At 40.1% G+C, this 20,965-nt stretch overlaps 1 protein-coding gene across 2 annotated transcripts in view; it reads left to right on the top strand.

Annotated features, from left to right (window-relative positions):
* aplp1 (amyloid beta (A4) precursor-like protein 1) overlaps nucleotides 1–15,732 on the top strand; it is a 240,709-nt gene extending 224,977 nt beyond the window's left edge. The window contains exons 16-17 of one of the 2 annotated variants that reach the window (XM_028823632.2): nucleotides 422–565; nucleotides 7,637–15,732. In XM_028823632.2, coding sequence (XP_028679465.1) covers nucleotides 422–565; nucleotides 7,637–7,735 — 243 coding nt within the window. In that variant the 3' untranslated portion in view covers nucleotides 7,736–15,732. Of the gene's footprint in view, nucleotides 1–421; nucleotides 566–7,633 lie in introns of both variants that reach the window. The other variant, XM_028823631.2, reaches the window with a different exon arrangement.
* Nucleotides 15,733–20,965: the final 5,233 nt, after the last annotated feature.

Below are 20,965 nucleotides of genomic sequence, written 5' to 3'. Positions count from 1 at the left end.
AAGCCTGCAGCAATGGCTCTCTTTCATTGTCTGTTGCTGAGCAGAAGATTCCTGAAGTGGCAGGCATGGCATCAATGCTGAAAAGCATAAATGCAGGTACCCTTCAAGACCCTTCCTGCCTGAAGACCGAAATGATGCCAGTTCCAGGAACTTATGACACATATTTTATACCTTCTGATGTACCAGAGGATTCAGCAACACCCTGCCAGTTTGCTAAACATGCACATTTCTGGAAAAAGGCAAAGTCCAGAAACAAAACAGACACAAGCACAAGAAGAGCTGGCTCACTCCACTTACAGAATGACAAGGCTTTTAATCGAACCAAAGTCTGCGGACCAGTTAAGTAGTGGTGCTAAACACTGTAGCCCACTTATTAGACCAAGCCTTCTAACGTTTTCTTTTATGCTACTTTGATTACTAGGAGCCAGATGCCTTGGAAACCTTTAACCGAGGGGCCATGGTTGGTCTGCTAGTGGTTGCAGTTGCCATTGCTATGGTGATGGTGATCAGCCTGTTGTTAGTGCGTCGGAAACCATATGGGACAATCAGCCATGGGATTGTGGAGGTGAGTCATGCATGGATATCCCAACTCAGAAATGTTATTGTAATTATGATAGTCACTTCATAATGTAACAAAGAGACTGCCATGTTCTTTTTTTAAGTTCCATTGATAAACGTAAGAAGAGTGAAACTGTTTTTTTTCTATAAGCAGTTACTGCAATAGTTGTCTTTAATTTCTTAAAATGCTTGGTAGAGTTCTGCCATAGTCGCTTCGTACATTTGAGGTGACAGTGTTTAGGCCCTTATTTTTTTAGATTTGGAGGCTTTCTGTTAATCTATGGAAATTCAGCATTGTCCTCTCATTCCGAAGCAGTGATTGAAAGGTCTTAACACATACCCTTCTCAAATTCTTACATATTTTGCAATACATTATACATTTTTATTTTTGTTAATATATATCATTTGTTAATTTAACCTGTCACATCACCATTTTGTTTTTTGTTTTGTTGTTCATGTGTGTTTGTGTTTATTGCAATGACGTCCAATTGTTAGCTCATGGCAGCCAGAAGATGCAACACCTGACGTCATTGAGTCGCTGGTATTTCAATGCCATGTTCAAGCTTGTGGATACTTCTCCAAAATCTACAGTATGTGTGTTAACTATGGCAAAATGTATCTGTGGAATTAGGACTTTTCTGGCATTTGTTTACTCTTTGGAATTTGTATTGGAGTTTTAGACTCAGTTCCCTCTGCTCTTTTTGGCTGGACACTTTCTAGTACTTTTAAATTTTAACATTTGACATCATCCCCCAAATCCTGTTTTTTTTTGTTTGTTTGTTTTTTTGCCTTTTGTTTACTACCTTTCCACCGTGGAAGTACATCTGGGCTCCTTTTGTCAAATTTAATGGGAAAAGAGACATGTAACCTGCTCTGTTTTCTTGGTTTAATTGTGACTTTGTGAGCAATGATGTTAGTTCTTTCATCCGCTTTGTCATTTGGGAAGCAAAGAGTTTTGCTTTTTCACAGTTTTGCTGTACTGCTTATGCCATCTGCTTACGTCATTTTGCCACAAAAAGTGTTTTGGCTTCATGACCTTTGAAAGTTGATAGGCAGGATAAGCATATTCCTGCAAAATTTTGTCAAAGTTGGGATGTGTTGCACAGAAAGATGAACAGTTCTCGCTTACCGTGGATTTAGAATGTTTTCAGACTCCTTCACTTTCTGCATACTTTATTATGGTATACATTTACTTTTAAATGGATGCATTTTTTATTTGTGTCCATCATTCTGCACTCAATAATCCATAGGGACAAAATGAAAACATGTTATCAGAAAGGTTCACAAATTTATTAAAAATCAAAAACTGAAATCTCTCATTCATATGAGTATTCAGACCCTTAATTCAGTACTTAGTACAAACCCTTTGGCAGCAATTACTACTTTGAATCATCTTGGGCAAGTCTGTTCAAAGTTTGCACACCAGGATTTGGGCAGTTTATCCCATTCTTCCTGGCAGATCTTCTCCAGCTCCGAGAGATTGAATGGGAAGCGTCTGTAAATTGTTGTCTTCAGGTCTCCTTAGATTTTCTATGGGGTTAAATCACGGCTTTGGCTGGGCCACTCAAGGACAGTTAGAAACATGTCCCGAAGCCACTCGAGTGTTGCCTTGGTTGAATGCTTCAGGACATTGTTATTCTGAAAAGTGAACTGTCACCATAGTCTGAGTCACTTGGACCCTTAAGCAGGTTTACTTCAAGGACCTCTCAGTATTTGGCTGAACTCATCCTTTCCTCAATTCTTATCATTCTCACTGTCCTTGTCTCTGAGAAGCACCACCATAGCACGCTGCTGCCACCACCATGCTTCAACTGTAGGGATGGTGTTAGGCAAATGATGATGGTCTTGCCTGACATGGAAGTTTTAGTTTTGGCCAAAGAGTTTAATTTTTGTCTCATCAGATCAGAGACTCTTTTTCCTCCTGCTCTCAGTGTTCAAGTGGGCTGTCACATGCCTTTTACTCAAGAGTGTCTTCTGTCTAGCCATTCCTCCATAAATGCCTGATTGATGGAGTGCTGCTGCTGAGATGGTTTTCCTATCTTGGTAGAGGTCTTCTGAAGCTCTGTTGTAGTGAATGTTGTGTTTCTGGTTACCTCCCTGAGTAAGGACCTTCAGACAGCCATATTTAGGAAGAAACCTGGTGGCTCCCGAACTTCTTCCATTTCTCAATTATTGAGGCTACTGTGCTCATGTGAACACTCAATGCTTTATAAACGGTTTTATTTAATTGCCATGATCTACGCTTCACTACAATTTTATCGTGGAAGTCGTTCCATGAACTTTATGGCTTCTTACTTTTGTCCTGACAAGTAGTGTAAATTGTGGGACCTTACGTATATGCACATTTGTGTAACTTCCTAAACAATGCCCAATCAATTCAGTTTGCCACAGGTAATAGTAATAATAAGAATAATAATAATAATAATTCATTACATTTAAATAGCACTTTTCAAGATCCTCAAAGAGTTTTAAACAGTAAGTGGGGAGCCACTTCAACCAGGTGTGCGGTAGGAGTGACAGATGCATTCAAGTTGGTGGGATTACATCAGGAATCGGCTCTGAGCCCTTTCTTATTTGCAATGGTGATGGACAGGTTGACAGACGAGATTAAACAGGAGTCCCCGTGGACTATGATGTTGACTGATGACATTGTGATCTGTAGCGAGAGTAGGGAGCAGGTTGAGGAGACTCTGGAGAGGTAGAGATGTGCTCTAGAGAGGAGAGGAATGAAGGTCAGTAGGAACAAGACAGAATACATGTGTGTGAATGAGAGGGAGGTCAGTGGAATGGTGAGGATGCAGGGAGTAGAGTTGGCGAAGGTGGATGTGTTTAAATACTTGGGATCAATAGTACAGAGTAATGGGGATTGTGGAAGAGAGGTGAAAAAGAGAGTGCAGGCAGGGTGGAATGGGTGGAGAAGAGTGTCAGGAGTGATTTGTGACAGACGAGTATCAGCAAGAGTGAAAGGGAAGGTCTACAGGACGATAGTGAGACCAGCTATGTTATATGGGTTGGAGACGGTGGCACTGACCAGAAAGCAGGAGACAGAGCTGGAGGTGGCAGAGTTAAAGATGCTAAGATTTGTACTGGGTATGACGAGGATGGACAGGATTAGAAATGAGGACATTAGAGGGTCAGCTTAAGTTGGAGGGTTGGGAGACAAAGTCAGAGAGGCGAGATTGTGTTGGTTTGGACACTTGCAGAGGAGAGATGCTGGGTATATTGGGAGAAGGATGCTAAGGAGAGAGCTGCCAGGGAAGAGGAAAAGAGGAAGGCCTAAGCGAAGGTTTATGGATGTGGTGAGAGAGGACATGCAGGTGATGGGTGTAACAGAACACGATGCAGAGGACAGAAAGATATGGAAGAAGATGATCCGCTGTGGCAACCCCTAACGGGAGCAGCCGAAAGAAGAAGAAGAAGATCAAAATGTATAGAACTCCCTCCACTTCCAGTCTTCTGCAGTGTGTCATCTTGGAAGTTATGTCACTAAAAGTTATTACAGCAGTACATAATGTGTATCAACAAATATCGTAATACCAGTAACGATGCAGATAATGCAGATAAGTGCAGTGAATACACTTGACTTGAGTATTCCTAGTTTTCATCCTCTTTCTCTGTACGTTTAGCATTTGTTTGCTCAGAGGTTGATACGCTTGCTGCTTCCTGAACAGCTCTTCTTTTCTCCACTGATTAAGTCAGTGTTTGTGTTGCAATTACTTAGTATGTTTTCTTTAATTTTTCAGTTAAGCTGGTACTTAAGTCTTTAATCTGCCTCAAGAATGATTTAAGATATGAAGGGGTAGGGGAAGTGACGGAGAAGGTGGTAGGGATGAGAACGGCGCCCATACACATGTGCCACACGGCCACCCTGTTGGCCACTGCCGAGAGTTGATTCTGCAATAAAATAAAATACAAATCAAAAGAGGAATAACCTTGGAGGTCAATCATCACCCTGAAATGGATAGCAGACATCATGTAGTATATGTGTACCAAATTTCAGGTCAATAGGTCAAACGGTTTGCGAGCTACAGGTGATTTAAAATCCTGCACAGACAGACAAAAGGACAGCCACGGTAGCATATTATATATATAATATATATTTATATATATTTTTTATATTTATTTATATATATTTATTTATTTTTATATATATATATATATATATATATATATATATATATATATATATATAAATAAAGTTATAGACACCCGATCAAAGTAGTAGAGATATTTGTTAATCTTCTGGATTTAACACAAGTTGAACAGAGAAGGTTTCCTGCCATGCTATCTTCTCATTATTAATGTACACTTACAGAGGAGGAGAGAGAGAGGGGGGGGTAAGGAGCATGCACTGATACAGCGCAATGCCGCACCCATCACATGACGAACAAACTCAAGATCCTAGATTGGGACCCGAGTGCAGCCGTTCAGCGGGTGACATCTCAGCACCACACTAGTTCAGATGGAATTGAACCAATGTGAGATTTTTTTATGGTGGCTGGAGTGCCAATTCTGCCACCAACCCCCAGGTTTTTCCCTGCACGTTGGAGGGCCTACTTGTAGGGCTGGATGCAGATTAACATCATATCCAGAACGGAGCAATTGCAGTTGCTTGCTCAAGGACTAGAGTCACTTTTGGCATTTATGGGATTCGAACTGGCCACCTTCTGATTACCAGTGAAAATCCCTAGCCTCAGAGCCACCACTCCACACTTACAGAATAGGAGTAAAATTCAAATAGTCTGGGCCAGTGGTTAAAGTGAAAACAAAATAAGCGTCCTCAAAAGAAGAAACAAGAATAGCCATATGCACACGCCAAATGGAGAGAGGGACCCATAGGGACACTCTATGAAAATGAATTTGTGAAATGCTTCTAAACTATACCAATAAAAAGAAAATAAGGATAGGCTCTTTGCTAGTAGCGCTGATTGGAGAGGCGCTCGCTTGCTCTTGCTGCTGACTATCAGTATGTGTTTCAGTGAGTTTTGATTATCTTTGATTTAATAAGTGCTGCTTTTTCTTCTGTTTCGGAAATTTTCTTGTTGCCCTTTTATAAGCCGGCTGACATTATCACAAATTTACTTAGCTTGCTTTTAACCGACAAGACTAGGAGAGTAGTTGGGGAAAATCAGAAATAATGAAGTGTGAGCCGGCTTGCTTAACTTAGTGCATCCTGGCTAATGAAGTTTAGCAAAGGCTACATGTTCAGCATACGGTCCTAAGAGACAGTGGCACATCAGCACATATGTCATAATCATACTGTAGTATTGAAGTAGTATGGAAGAAAAGATGGCAATACTCTGAAAAGTAAAATGTATATTAGATGTACTGTATACTGGTGAGGGTTGGCTAACTTAAAACACTTAAAACACTGTCGGGACTGAGTATGCAAGAAAAACTCCTGGTACTCTAAAAATGAAAATGCATAAGTGCCGAGACCAAAGTACCTGTGATGAGCACTGGTCTGGGCAAAGAGGAACCTTGCGTCCACAAGCAAAAGCAAAAGTGTTCATATTTTGCATGCTCGTGACTTGGAAGAGTCCTGTCAAATTCAAAAAGCAGACAAACTCCTACACAATACAATAAATATGTGATCCTACATAAATTGGCACACACTGTCTTCTTTTATATTAATGAGCGTCAGTGCCTTTGCATATTTCTGCCTCTAGTAGCTGTTATGGGACGTGTGTCACGGAGCTGAGGTTAGTTAGCAGGTTAAACTATTTATACTTATAGTTTTATTTGAACTTACTTGGTTGTTTTATAGACATGCAGCAGAACTCACCTGGAAGAAACGGGTAGGCAGCTTTACAAAATCGCTCTTTGGGAGGCAGAGCGTTCATGCAGGGGTCCAGGAGGGCACCAGGTTACACGTGAGCAGAAATGTCGTTGTTAACAGAGTTTCTTCATAGCCACAAGGAAAAGAATGTAGGTTAGATGCCGGCAAATTTATAAGAAAAGCTGTGAGGGAAATGAGGTCCTTAGGAAAAGTTACCTGTGCAGTATTCAGGAAAGGTGCCTGGACAGAGGAGGCATTCACATGTACGCATACCCACGTGTGCAGGTCTGCATCCCTAGGAATAGGTGTTGTGGCCTGTATTAGTACATTACATCACAAGTATGGCAGCGTAGGCCTGTATAGGTAGAGACAGGTGAGGCATCCTTCAGGACTGGCTCAAGGAATCCTGCAGACATGTAAAGCGGCGCTAGAGTCACCAGTCAGGGAGTTCATTCATTCAGCCAGTCATTCATCCTAGCAGTGTCCGCTGTGAGATCCTTCTGATTAAACTTTGCAAAGAAGGTTGTGTTTTGCTGAAGAACGAGCACTCCCAAGAACTAATTAGAGCAGATGTAGCTTCTGGAATCGAAAGGTGAGCTGTGAGAGCCTTCTGATTAACTCTTATAGAGAGAGTTGTGTTCTGCCGAGAGAAGAACCCTCGGAAGGAACCCATTACAGTGGAGGTAGCTTCTGGAGTCGAGCATTCAGTTGTGACCCTTGTGATTCCGATTTCTGGCACTGAATAAAATAATATATTTTTCTTCCCTTTCTTTGTGAATCTGTCTACCACCCTGAGTCTATCCTCTGTACCTCAACTACAGGAGGCCCAAGAACAGCCATTAAGAGGTCCCTTGTAGCACAGGAGATCACAGCAAACACACAAGGCAGTGTTGCAAAAATCAATAAAAGAGGATTAACAAATGTGCATTTATGTTATTGATCAGCCAGTCCACTCATTAGCCATGAAGGTTGTTGTTTTCCACCGCATTAAGTTTGAATATCCTTCATCCACAAAGTGTGTGTGACTATGCTTCTAATTTAATAATTTAATTTTGTGCAGCTATAAGAAGTACTGCATGTTTAGTAGCTTCCTGAGAAGGTGGGACATTAGTATGGAGTAATGGAGCATGAACAATGCAGATATTTAGGCATACATGTGTTTTCTAAGCACTGATATTTGTAATTTGTTTTTTTGTATTGCTCTCTCCTTCCTTGCAGGTGAGAAATGGAGTAAACTGGACCACTTGCTTGATGCATCTAATGTGTTCTTAATCTATTTCTTGGCTGTGTTCCCAGCAGGTTGATCCTATGCTGTCCCCTGAAGAGCGCCAACTCACTAAGATGCAGAACCACGGCTACGAGAACCCAACTTACAAGTTTTTCGAGCAGATGAATTGAGAAGAAGAGGCAACAGTACGAAGGAGAGAGCTTGAGAGTGGGGTTGGGGAGGGTGGTTTGGGGGGATGGGGGGGGGGGCTGCAGCAAGTCAAGTCATGCCTATGTGAAATAATAGTGAGAAGGGCAGGAACAATACTCTACATGCACACACTTCCCAGAGCAGCCCTGGGGGGATGCTATGTCGGGACACTCTCATCACACAGTTAACATGAAAACATGCGTCAAGGTGATACAAAAGAAGTTGAATTTGTTACATATTCCTTATGGACAGGGACCTCAGCAGTCCGCAGCATGCCATTCCACTGCTGCTGTACCTGTTGTATGTGCACACAAAGTTTTGTTTTGTAATATATTCTGCAGAATCCCCCATCCTTTGTGCACCCCCCCCCCCCCAACCTCACAATGAATGGTTCCACTTGAACTCAACAGCTTCCTTCAGCTTTAACCTATTGGCTTCCAGTCCCAAATACCTTATTGCATTAACACCACCTAATGTCTAGTGGCTCTGGAAATGTTTTCTTTATATACACGGTCATCGAGAAAGATCTTTGGAATTTCAAAATGTTATCTTTTTAAATAGGGAACAAAGGTCAGTGATATTTTTTTAGAAAAAACATGTAGAAAATCTCAAAACATAATAATGTCATGCTTTTTAGCTCCACAAGCGGTAGTAGTGTTTCTAGACTTGCAAGAATGACCCATGATGAATGCTATATCTGTTGTGTGGTTCTCTTGGTCTGTCTGCCTTCAGCATCCTACCTACATTTGTAATAATCTTCAGTGTGGCATGTGCATCTAAATCATTTGTATATGGGTTTGCGCTCATTCTTTGGGTGGATGGAGCTTTTCTTCTGACGAACAGATGCTCAGGAACGTAATGTGAATATCACCCTGCAGGTAATAATGCTCATTAACAGTTATAGTGGCTTCTAGAATTGCTCAGGAAAGGTGACAAGATTTTACATAGTCTAGTCCAAATTGTACCAGTATATTAAGCTTTGAAATCCCATAGTTCTTTTCTGAAGACTTGTATTCTTGTTTTGATGTATGGAGGCTGGTGGTGGTTGTTCAGAACCTACACGGGTGGTGAATGTTTAATAATGAAATGTTGCAGTGATGCTGCTGAGGACACATTTGAAATGTACAGACTTTTTTGTTCTGTCTTGGAAGGTACATATATATATATATATATATATATATATATATGTATATAAAAATATATATATATATATATATATGTATATAAAAATATATATATATATATATGTATATGTGTGTGTGTGTGTGTGTGTGTGTGTGTGTGTGTGTGCGAGTGTGTGTGTGTAATGTATGTATGTGGGGTATCTATGTGTGCATCAAGGACTCTCATCCATTTTTGGTTGGAAACGCCAGGTCTACCACCCTATCGTTTAGTGAACTTTTCCAGCCTACCTAGATGCACACATACCTTTCTCCCCTATTGTGTCAACTCACGTGCTGTTTAGAGTAAGAAGATGGTCTTCAATCAGGTAGTTGTCAATTACAGAGGGATTCCAGAGAATTAATAATACTACCAAAGATAGTCTTGGTGACTGATTTGAGAATCGGTGTCCTCTCTTTATTAAGAGTAAAAAACAACATAACACAAAAACCCTTCAACATCCTGCAAAAACACAGCAAAGTGTGCTCTTCTCATAAATAAGGAGAAAACAAAGTCGACGAACATTTAATGTAAATATTGACTCCTTGGCATTTAGTGTGTGGCTGAGTCAAGTGCTGTCCTCGTCTGCTGTTTCTCGCCTACACTTTAATGGGATACTGCTATGGAGGTTTGATTGTTTTTGAAGCAAAGGTTTGCCACCATCTCAGTTTCATCATCCCTTCATTTCTTAAGAATTCTGTTATTTTTGAGAATGACAGAAGAACAGGGAGACTCCTGGAGGTAGAATGTTTTCAGTGTCTAAGTAGAGATCCTGGAATAACTTGACTGGTGTCTCTGTGAAAGTTGATATTGTGGACTTTAGGAGGTACCAGTCTATTCCAGAACCACTTTACCATGTTAAACCATCTAGTTGCAAGAATGAAATGAGGCACATGTTTTCGCTACAGGCTAAAGTCAGCATTCACGACCATGAAGGACCTGCATGACCATGCCTTTGAATGACTTTACACAATCCACCAAACTACTTTATTTATTAAAGATCTGTATGAAGCGTGTAAAAAAGGAAGAGAAGATCTTGAAAACGCATTTGATCAGTTTATTTTTGCTAATCAGACATTTGATTTGTTTAGCATGGTTGGTAGGGTTGACTGTATGGATGTCTATTTTTTAATAGATTGGGGGGACCAATTGAGCTGCTTCAGTGAGCTGTGGATGAACACCATAGTTTGAGGCCATGGTGGTTTTGTCATGCTGTAAGTGAAGCAATCTGTAGTGCTTATACAATTTTTTACTCACAAATGTTGAACATAGTGATTGGGGCACTGATCAAGTGATAGTGTTGTGCTTAATTTATAGTTTCTTAATGTTTTGTGAGTCTGGATTTTTACAATAACAACTTTAAATAAAAAGCATATTTTAGAATGCTTCTCTACAGGTCTGGAAATGGAGCAGGATGTCCATCTGACTTTCCTACACTTTATGGAATGTTTCTGACTGTTCTTTCTTTTTATGCAAATTAGGCTCATGTGATTAAAATGCAAATCAGCTGTCTTGGAATCAAAACATATTCCTTTTGAAGTGCTACTTGATGATATTAACCGATGTGCTCTTCATAGTGCATTACTATAATTTTTGTATTATATATGTAAATAGTAGAATGACAGAGCACGAACAGTGACCAATGGCTCCAGAAAAACTAATTAAAGTTGAAATTTTCTTCATCACAGTTTTTCAGTCACAATCCTTTGCCCTGTCAAAAAATACACCATTTTAGGTCTCATTTGGTAGGTTAGGCTCGCCCGTTTTCAGTACCCATCATGAGTTGGACTGGTGAACATCTGGGTTTTGTTGTTCAAGCATATTATGAGAACAACTGTTCTGTGATAGCGACGCAAACAGCGTTCCATACATGCTTCGCGCTCGTTCAAAATGCATTTGTGCCAGACCAGAAAACGATTTTGCTATGGACTTCTAACTTTCGGGCAACTGGGTCCACACTGAAAAGAATATTACCTGGCAGACCTAAGACAGAACATGTGTGGTTTCAACAGGATGGGACCACAGCTCACACAGCACGACATTCGCTCGGAGTATTGAAGGAAATGTTCCCTGGGCATTTGATCTCCTTAAAGGGAGACGTGGGGTAGCCGGCACAGTCACCAGATTTAAGCCCATGTAACTTTTTCCTTTGGGGATACCTAAAGGAAAAGGTTTTCAAACATCGTCCTCGATCTCTTGAGGATTTGAAGGAAAGGATCAGACAGGAAATCGATGCCATTCTGCCCGAGATGACCCAGAGAGTGATGGAGAACTTCCGGGAACGTCTTCAGCAGTGTATTGCCAATGACAGTCACCATTTGTCTGACATGATTTTTTTAAAACCCATTAAAACAAAACTTGTTTTTTATGTACTTTTCAGAAATATATACTTTTGTTTAGATAGCTTCGTTCATTTTTTATAACCATTCAAAATTTGAGAGATCTTTATGCCCCACCCTGTATTACAATAAGAGTTGAGATCCTCTGTGCTGATTCCCTTCCTAATTACTGCTTCATTTACAGCTACTGGTTCTTCCATTTCAGCTACTGGCAAGCCAACCCTTTAAATGTTCTGATTTGAAACGTGTTGCTTTTACTGATCCATCCCAACAACTGCCCTAATGCTTTACACAATAAATAATTAATTAGGATTTTGTGCCGCCAGAGAGAGCATTCCTGGCTGAAGTCCTAATGAGGCTCTGTTCCATCCATCTATCTTCTGAACCTGCTTAATCCAAATTACAGGGTCACAGGGGGCTGACGTTTATCTTGACAACGTTAGGAACAGTATATGAGACAACCCTGGACTGGGGGCTTTGGAGATTGTGTTCAAAAAGTCAATAACACTTTAGTTTAGGTATTGCAAACATGCATGTATTGTTCATTTACTGGTATGTAACAAGGCCTTAATAAAAGACTTTTTGGGTCTTCATAACACTTACAACGCATCAGTAAAGTGTTTATTCATCTCTACGATGTCACCTTCTAACAAAACTTCACTTTGGAATGGTCTGAAGTGGCCGAACTGAGACACGTTTCTCCTGATATTACATATTTAGTATAAGAGCTGTGTATCCTTCATATCAACAAGTCATTTTACCATCATGTTAAAATGCCACACTGCACAGAGATTAATAACCTATCTAATGATGTTTAATAAGCGTTATGAAGACCCAAAGAAGCCTTTGTTAAGGTCTCATTACATAACAGTAAATGTGTAACTGATGCATTTATGCAGTACCTAAACTAAAGTATTACCAAAAAGTCATATTGAAATATTAAACTAATCAATTCTTTAAACATATACACTGCTCTGTAGCTTACAGAAGTAAGTGACGTGATGCTGAGGTCTGTTTGTCACATCAGCTTAGCCACTTTGGCTGTTGGTGGCACAGTGTACAACTGGTCTGCAGACATTACTAGGTGATCTGCCTGCTGTTTACTACTGATAATAATTATGAGATTTAGAAATGGTTGACATAAAATTCAATTCATTTTAATCATACTTAGCATATTTCTTCTTAAGAATCCCGTATGGTATAAAATAATTACAAATTTAATCAAAAGATGCAACGTAAACTCACATCAACAATACAATGAAGGATTCAGATAATGATTCTTCATGAAATATCACCACAAAACCTGATGACAATTTCCTTTTTAGATCACCACAGACAATGATTATTTATTGATCTTATCTAATGGTATGGCAAACTGCCACTTTTTTTCCCAATATCCAAAAATTCCTGTAACTTCATTTGCTGTGCTCATCCTGCCAGGAATAAGAATTAGTAAGCGACAGGGTATACTTTGTTTTTCACAACCCAGTAACTTATATCTAAACAGATCATCTTATTGTACTGCACGTCAAACTTTTTACATGCTGCAAGAAAGAGAGAACTTTAGTGTAAGGCCTTTCAGCGAGTCCTAACCATTGTGAATGTTCAAAGCAAAGGTGCTAGAACTTGAAAGTGTACTTGCTTTGCCATCACGTGAACATAACAGTGCGTAACATGAGCAGATTATATTCTACTTGTACACGTAGACTGATTATTTTGCCCCAGCTTTTGTGCATAACAACACATTACAGCTTACCTTTATGTGTAGCACTGGAATGTTACACCTTGCACTTGTCCGCACATTATTTTCTAGTCTTGAACTTGCCGGTGTGTTATGCCCCATCTTTACACACAACACAAGAGCATCATCCCCTGCCCCTACGGTTAACATGAGCTTGTCATTGTATGCCCCACCAATGTGTGTAACAGCATAAGGGGTCCTGCCTATACACATAAGTGAATCATTATCAGTGTTTGAGGGTGGATGTATGTATTGTAAAATAAGACGGGAGATAGAGAATGTAAACAAATTGGGGTCTGTCCAAGCACTCTGTTTAATAAAAACAGAAATGAAAATAATGAATGTAAAGTCCAAAAATAGTAATTAGTCTATCGTTCTAAGCCTGTTCCCATTTCGTTTCAAGTGTCTCTTCCCGGAACTCTGCCTTCATTAGAAATGGGTTTGTCAGTAAGCGCCAGCTCCTGACATTGTCACTCTTTAAATGAGCCCCAGGGTGGAATCAGCGGGGCCTCCTGGCAAAGACCAGGAGTAACATCAAACATCGAAAGAAGGAGGAATTAATGGCCGTGGGTCCTCAAGCTTACCTTACCCAAGCCTTGTACATAGATTTTCCCTATGCTTCTGACACAATATTTTTATGGAAGTTGTTAATGTTGGTAAGATGCACACTTTGGACCAAAAAGCTATTTATTATTTTATAACTGGCTGGTATCTTCATTCCAGGGGGCCAGCAAAATCCATTCAAAATACATGCATACCTTCTTTAAACTTGAAGTACAGGCAGGTTAGTTCACTGGCTTGGGGTCACAGAGCGAGTCAATGCTGGGGACTGAACTGGTGGCCTTGTGGTATAAAATTCAAAGTCTGAGCCACCACCACACACAGCTCTACTGTTACTCAATAAAGGTCTGGTGGGAAAATAATAAGCATGGCATGTAAGCATCCAAGTGTTCCCTTTATACAGTTCCCAGCATTCGGGGAATTAGGCGTACTTGGTAGTTGAAGGTTGTGTTTTGGTAATCCATGTGAGTGAGGCGTTTTATAAAGTGGTAAATTTGTACGTATTCACTAAGAAAGCACAACATCTAAAAATAACCGATGACTCAAAACATTGACAGTTAAAGGAAAAGAGACAACCAGACGTGTCAAAAGAACATCATTCACTTTCCTCTGCAGATCTTGACATATCCAACTGGAGCTTCTCATGGTGTCAGACTCGACAACATGGAATGAATGCCATCATTATAAACAAAAAAAAACAAAACCTGTTTTGCTGTCAGAGAGCTCTAGGGATGGTAGGATATGCTGAATTCATATGTTAACTTGGTTCTAATGGAAATCATGAACAGTTGATATGGGGTTTGCTTCGTAAGAGTTGATCTTTTTGATAGACTTTTTGCTTCAAACCAAACTAAATGGATTTAAGAAAGACCTGAATGTTGTGTACCAATTGTTCTTAGTTCCCATTATACTGGATGATGAGACAAAGCTGACCAGTTTCCCATTCAGAGACACACTACAGGATGGGAGTCGTTCGTTTCAACCAATTTCCGCTTTTCTTGCCTTGCTCTGATTCATTCTTCTGCTGTTAAGGTGGGTTTCTTGCCGTCACTGCAGTAGCATCATTTCCACTATACATTGTACTTTCGGTGGCCCTGCCCACGATGTTGCATGCCAGCCTTTCATTCCTGGTGTTCAGATTGCCACCTGTACATCTGATAAAATCGTTCAATAAAGTAGACCATCCTATGTTTATGTCTGTTTTTTTACATTCTTTTTAATTTTTAAGTGAAGAAAGGCAGTTAGCCTACCCTTTTATTCATACTGAAAAAAAACTTCCCTTGCAAAAGGAACCAAATATCAAACAAATTCTTTCCCCATGGGCCTCAATAAAAAGAAATGAAACAATTAGCTGGGCGAAAGTGAAAAACAAGCCATGCAAACGTGCAGCATTGCTCTCGTATCCTGAACACATGGAGAGTGGGGTGTTGACGATGGTAGTGAGGGCATAGTTTAGTATGAAATGAATATTTCTGACCCATGATGTGTATATATATATATATATATATATATATATATATATATATATATATATATATATATATATATATATATATATGTATATATATGTATATATATATATATATGTGGTTTTTTTATTTGGGTAAACTGCTTCCAAACTGTGTGCACTGTTGGCTGTCTTCTGCAAAGGAAGATTTTAAATCCCGCTTACCTGAATGGATCTGTCCTGTTAGAGCGCACGGTATCTTGGATATGGTGTTTGTAAGGTTTCTGTTACAATACTTTGTTAGAAAACCTGCTGTTAATAGACGTCATGTGTCTGTTCTAAATGATTCTTGCATGACCAATGTGTAACGTGTTGTAGAATGTTTATTGTCTCCTTGGAAGTTTGAGGCCTCTGTGCACAAACCTGGAGGTGCTAGACTGGCAGAGTTCAGCCTCATAGGGGATGGTATCGACTTAGACTGCTTCTGCTGATTCAGCTTCTTTCAAATATTTATTTTGGACACTGCTGATGACTTAATTTTTCCTGATCTTTATTATTTTTTTATTTTTTGTACATTCTGATATTGTGTGATGTACGCTCCTTATCCGTTTTAACTTGAATGGTAGAGCAAACCTTATTAATATCACCTTGATACCCAAAACATTTGTTATTCTCAAGAGCTGTAATAAATTAAAGAAACTCTAATATATAAAAATCTGTCTTTTAAAATACTAGTGGGAGTTTTTATTTCTCAAAACTTTGCTTTTTAACAGGGACAGAAGATCATTTGGGTTGTGTCATGGTGTACTTGGCTGCCATTTCACAGCCAATAGCACTGCAGCCTCACTTCACTTGAACACCAAACAAAAGATTGAGTGTGGAGCTGGCACCTGTTTCAGTTCGATGATTTGCTATAATGAACTGTCGGCAGTGATTTGCATACCCATAGGCTCAGAGGCGAGCATCTTCTGGGGGGAGTTAAATGGAGGGCTCCATCAGGCTGCCACACATAGTCTGTCTCTGACCATTTTGAGTGGTGTGCTTCCCTGGTGACATCAGATGACTTCTCTCTGTGTCAGCTCCCACCTTCTATGTACAGCATCACCACTACCTTCTAGGTTTTAGATTTAGATTTTATTTATTTATATAGTACATTTAAAACAGCTAGAAGTTGACCAAAGTGCTTTACATATAAAATGTAGCAGTATGAAATAAAAGCCAGATAAAGAATTAAAAAGAAAAACAAAAAGAAAAAATTGTACATACATGAACACACATATACCAACACGCAATCATAAATAGCTTATATAAAATTATGTAAAATAAAAATGCACTAATACGATGAACACAGTATAAACAATATAAATAGAAAGATTTAACCACTCAAATTCATAAGCTAAAGAGTAGGTGAATAAAAGCAAAAACTTAAAACTATGAAGTGTTGGAGCTGACCTTATTATGAGGGGCAAACCGTTCTACAATTTAGGACCAGCCACCACAAAAGCATGATTGTCCCTCAGCTTCAACCGTGTGAGCGGGACATAAAGCAATAGCTGATCTGATGACCTCAGCTGCCTGGCTGACGATTATGGAACAAGAATATCAGCTAAGTACGGTGGAGCTGAGCTATGTAGGGCTTTAAAAACAAACCCTAAAATCTTAAAATTCACCCTATAACTAACAGGGAGCCAACGAAGAAAGGCCAACACCGGAGCAATGTGACCCATTTATTTACTGCTGCTCACAACTCTAGCAGCTGCATTCTGCACCATTTGTAGACAAGGCAGTGTCGTACGGGATATCCCAACATACAGGGCATTACAGTAATCCAAATGAGACATGACAGAAGCATGAATGAGCTTTTGTAGGTCATTGATTGACAAAAACGGCTTGGCTCATTGATCACCCGGAGGTAGAAAAAACGACTCTTTACCACAGCATTTATCTGTTTGTCAAATTTAAAATTTGAATCCAAGATCACCCCGAGATTTTTAGCACATGGCTTTAAGTACCTTATAAGTGGTCCCAATGTGCTAACAATGTTTTGGTTATGTAGGTTGACGAAATTGAATGACTTCAGTTTTTGAATTATTTAACTACAGGAAATTAAGTGCCATCCAGTGTTTTATATATGGTGCGACTCAAACCACCTACACCTGAACACCAGCAAAACCAAGGAGCTGGTGATGGATTTTAGGAGGCCCAGGACCCCATGATCGTCAGAGGTGACTGTGTGCAGATGGTGCAGACCTATAAATACCTGGGAGTGCAGCTGGATGATAAATTGGACTGTACTGCCAATACTGATTCTCTGTGCAAGAGAGGACTGAGCTGGCTATACTTCCTTAGAAGACTGGTGTCCTTCAACATCTGCAATAAGATGCTGCAGATGTTCTATCAGACGGTTGTGGTGAGCGCCCTCTTCTATGCGGTGGTGTGCTGGGGAGGCAGCATTAAGAAGAAGGACACCTCACGCCTGGACAAACTGGTGAGGAAGGCAGGCTCTATTGTAGGCATGGAGGTGGACAGTTCGACATCTGTGGCAGAGCGACGGGCGCTAAACAGTCTCCTGTCAATAATGGAGAATCCACTGCATCCACTAAACAGGATCATCTCCAGAGAGAGGAGCAGCTTCAGTGACAGACTGAGGAGATCGTTCCTTCCCCAAACTATGCGACTCTTCAATTCCACCCGGGGGGTAAACGTTAACATTATTCAAAGTTATTGTCTGTTTTTACCTGCATTTTTATCACTCTTTAATTTAATATTGTTTTTTGTATCAGTATGCTGCTGCTGGAGTATGTGAATTTCCCCTTGGGATTAATAAAGTATCTATCTATCTATCTATCTATCTATCTATCTATCTATCTATCTATCTATCTATCTATCTATCTATCTATCTATCTATCTATCTATCTATCTATCTATCTATCTATCTATCTATCTATCTCATCTAAGCAGTTTAAAAGCTTTGTCACAGACTCCATTTCACCCGATTGCAATGGGAAATAAATTTGGGTATCATCAGCGTAACAATGATACGGGATACTATACTTGTTTAGTATATAGCAGAAAGGTGACATATATAATGAGAAGAGAACTGGACCTAAAACAGACCATTGGGGTACCCCACAGGTTACCGAAGCAGTAGGAGACGTCGAACTACCCACATGTACATGCTCTACCTATCCGCAGTGTAAATCCTACCCTTGTCGCCAATTTATTTCAGTTCAAAGATTTTCTCTGTGATGAACTGTTGGGAGGTTAACTTATCTTGGCAGTGACATTCATGTGTCTGTTGACTCTTCCAATGAAGTCAGTAGACAGATTGGGAGAGCATAGGGGGACACTAGGTCACTGGAAAGGGGTGTATGGCGCTCCTGATATCTCTGAAAAAGGATGAAGTTCCAAGTCTTTAGAGTTCTGGTGCTTCTTGTTTTGCTATATGGTTTGTGAGACATGGATGCTATCCAGTGACCTGAGATGAAGACTGGACTCCTTTGGTACTGTGTCTCTTTGGAGAAATCATGAGTACCGCTGGTTTCACTTTGTGTCGAATGAGTGGTTACTCATGGAGTCCCAAATGAGGCACATTACCTGCATTGTGAGGGAGCATCAGTTACGGCACTATGGCCATGTGGCGCAATTCCCTGAGGGTGAAACAGCTCGCAGGACCCTTATTGTTGGTGGCCTGAGTGGCTGGACCAGGCCAAGAGGTCGCCTATGTAACACCTGACTGCAGCAGATTGAAGATCATTTCCGGAGGGTGGGACTGGACCACGTGTCTGCCTGGGGGGTTGCCAACCAGGATCCTGTTTTGTCGTGCAGTGGGTGTGGGCAAAGCACTACACCAGTGCATGCTCCCCAATTTGTCTTGACTTGAACTGTCGGCAGTGAGTCTGAAATCTGCAATCTCTGGCTTGGAGTGAACAATTTGCAGCTTGAGCCAAATTGAGCGCTCCATCAGTCAACCACATAGAGCCCATCTCTGACCTCTGTTCAATGTAGCCTCACTCAAATCCGGAATTTCTTGGCACAAACACATCAAACAGGCTCCATCTTTCGATAGACAAAGTTCTTCATTAACCCAAGCTTAGCAGGAAGAGGCTGGAGCTTCACTTTACCTGGACGCACCAAGAAAGGTCTGATGAATTTCCCCTTGAATTGTGAATTTCCCCTTGGGGATTAATAAAGTATCTATCTATCTATGAAGTTTTTGACATCAAGCTGTAGCTTTTTTCTAGCTGGCTTTTCCTTTTGAACCCAATGATAATTCCTGGCTCTGCTGTTACATTCACAGAGGAATCCTGGGAATTTTGTGAACCCTGACTGTTAGCCCAGTAAGATGCCAAAACATTTCAGCAACATTCTGACCTAATTATCAAATAAAAATCTGTTTTTGTAAGCATAGTTTTTAATATCAGAAAATATAAAATTAAAAAAAAATGTAAATAAAATTCTAACATTTAATTAATTATAGAACTGAAACAATAAAAAAACTGTAATTCATTGATGAAAATTTCATTTTTTACTAAAATGTTACATGATGACGAAAAATGGTTTTCATTTTTGAATTCAGCATCAAAAATGTATAAAACTCACATGTAATAATCAAAACAGTGTTTGCAGTGTTCTCCATCTCCACCTTAACTGAGTTTGTGGTGGGAGGCTAACGACTTTTACACATCTGGGGCCTCATGTATAAACGGTGCGTACGCACAGAAATGTTGCGTACGAACGTTTCCACGCTCAAATCGCGATGTATAAAACCTAAACTTGGCGTAAAGCCACGCACATTTCCACGGTAACTCATTCCTTGACGTACGCAATTTATCCGCCCGGTTTTGCAGACTGGCGGCACCCAGTGTCAAAGCAGTGCTACTGTTCCTGTGTGATCACCCTTTCATTCTTAAATCCACATTCCTGGCGCGGCTTTATAAATACACTGAAATTAACTGCATATTGTTTATTAGTGTAATGCATCTGATTGTAATTAACCTGTAGCAATATAATGGTCCAGGGAATAGCCATAGTATTCCAAATACCATAACTGCTTTAGCGTTGTAACTCTCACTGCATCTTCTTTCAGCTGCTCCCGTTACGGGTTGCCACAGCAGATCATCTTTTTCCACATTACTCTCACTGCACCACTCGGAGTATTTATATCACTGTATCTGAGTGGGAAATCACAGCAGCAGCTGATTGGAAAGAGAATTATCGGTACACAGCATGAAGCAGATGCTGCCTGAGCCACAGCAAACGCTTTAGTCCCTGTACGGACTTCGCGGTTTAGAAACAGTTTCATCCCAAGAACTCTAAACGCACTAAATCAGTCCATCAAGTGCTCCTTGTAGAAATATTTGGACTTATAAGTACAATTACCCCACTGTAAACTTGCACTACAGTTATAATATTGCACAACCTGCGCCACTTTATAAAGCGCGTATTTACATGTGATGACGGTATTCATTTCTAAGACGAAATGCAGCAAAACATGTTGATTATATTATACAGATAAAATTTTAACTTCATTTAAATAATCTGTATTGTTAATAATTAAACATGTGAGGACACGGTGCCGCAGCGCTAGCTAGTTTAGTAATTGTTCCTGCCTTGCGCTGTATTCTTGCTGGTGCTGACGCGACACTGGAAAGATAGACGGATATAATAATTAAACACGTACTACTAAGATATTTCAGTGTTCCTTAAAAGTTTTGAAGAATCAAAGTTCTAAGCTTACAGATGGCTTCACGTCTATTACATAGCTTATTGTGTGGCGATTGAGTTTTTGGAGAAAGAAAAGTAAGGACAGGAATTGGAGGTTAGTACGTTTGAAAGAGACAGTACTGCTGTGATAAATTATTTCATTGAAGGTCGCACATGGCACAGCAAGCCTCTTGCGTGAGACATAAACAAGCACTGAGCCACCGTGTTCCCATGTTTAATAACATGCTTTCATTCC

Source organism: Erpetoichthys calabaricus, chromosome 17 (genome assembly GCF_900747795.2).
Source record: "Erpetoichthys calabaricus chromosome 17, fErpCal1.3, whole genome shotgun sequence".
NCBI lineage: Eukaryota > Metazoa > Chordata > Cladistia > Polypteriformes > Polypteridae > Erpetoichthys > Erpetoichthys calabaricus.
Note: the sequence above shows the minus strand (reverse complement) of the source record. Positions and strands in the feature narration are given on the sequence as shown.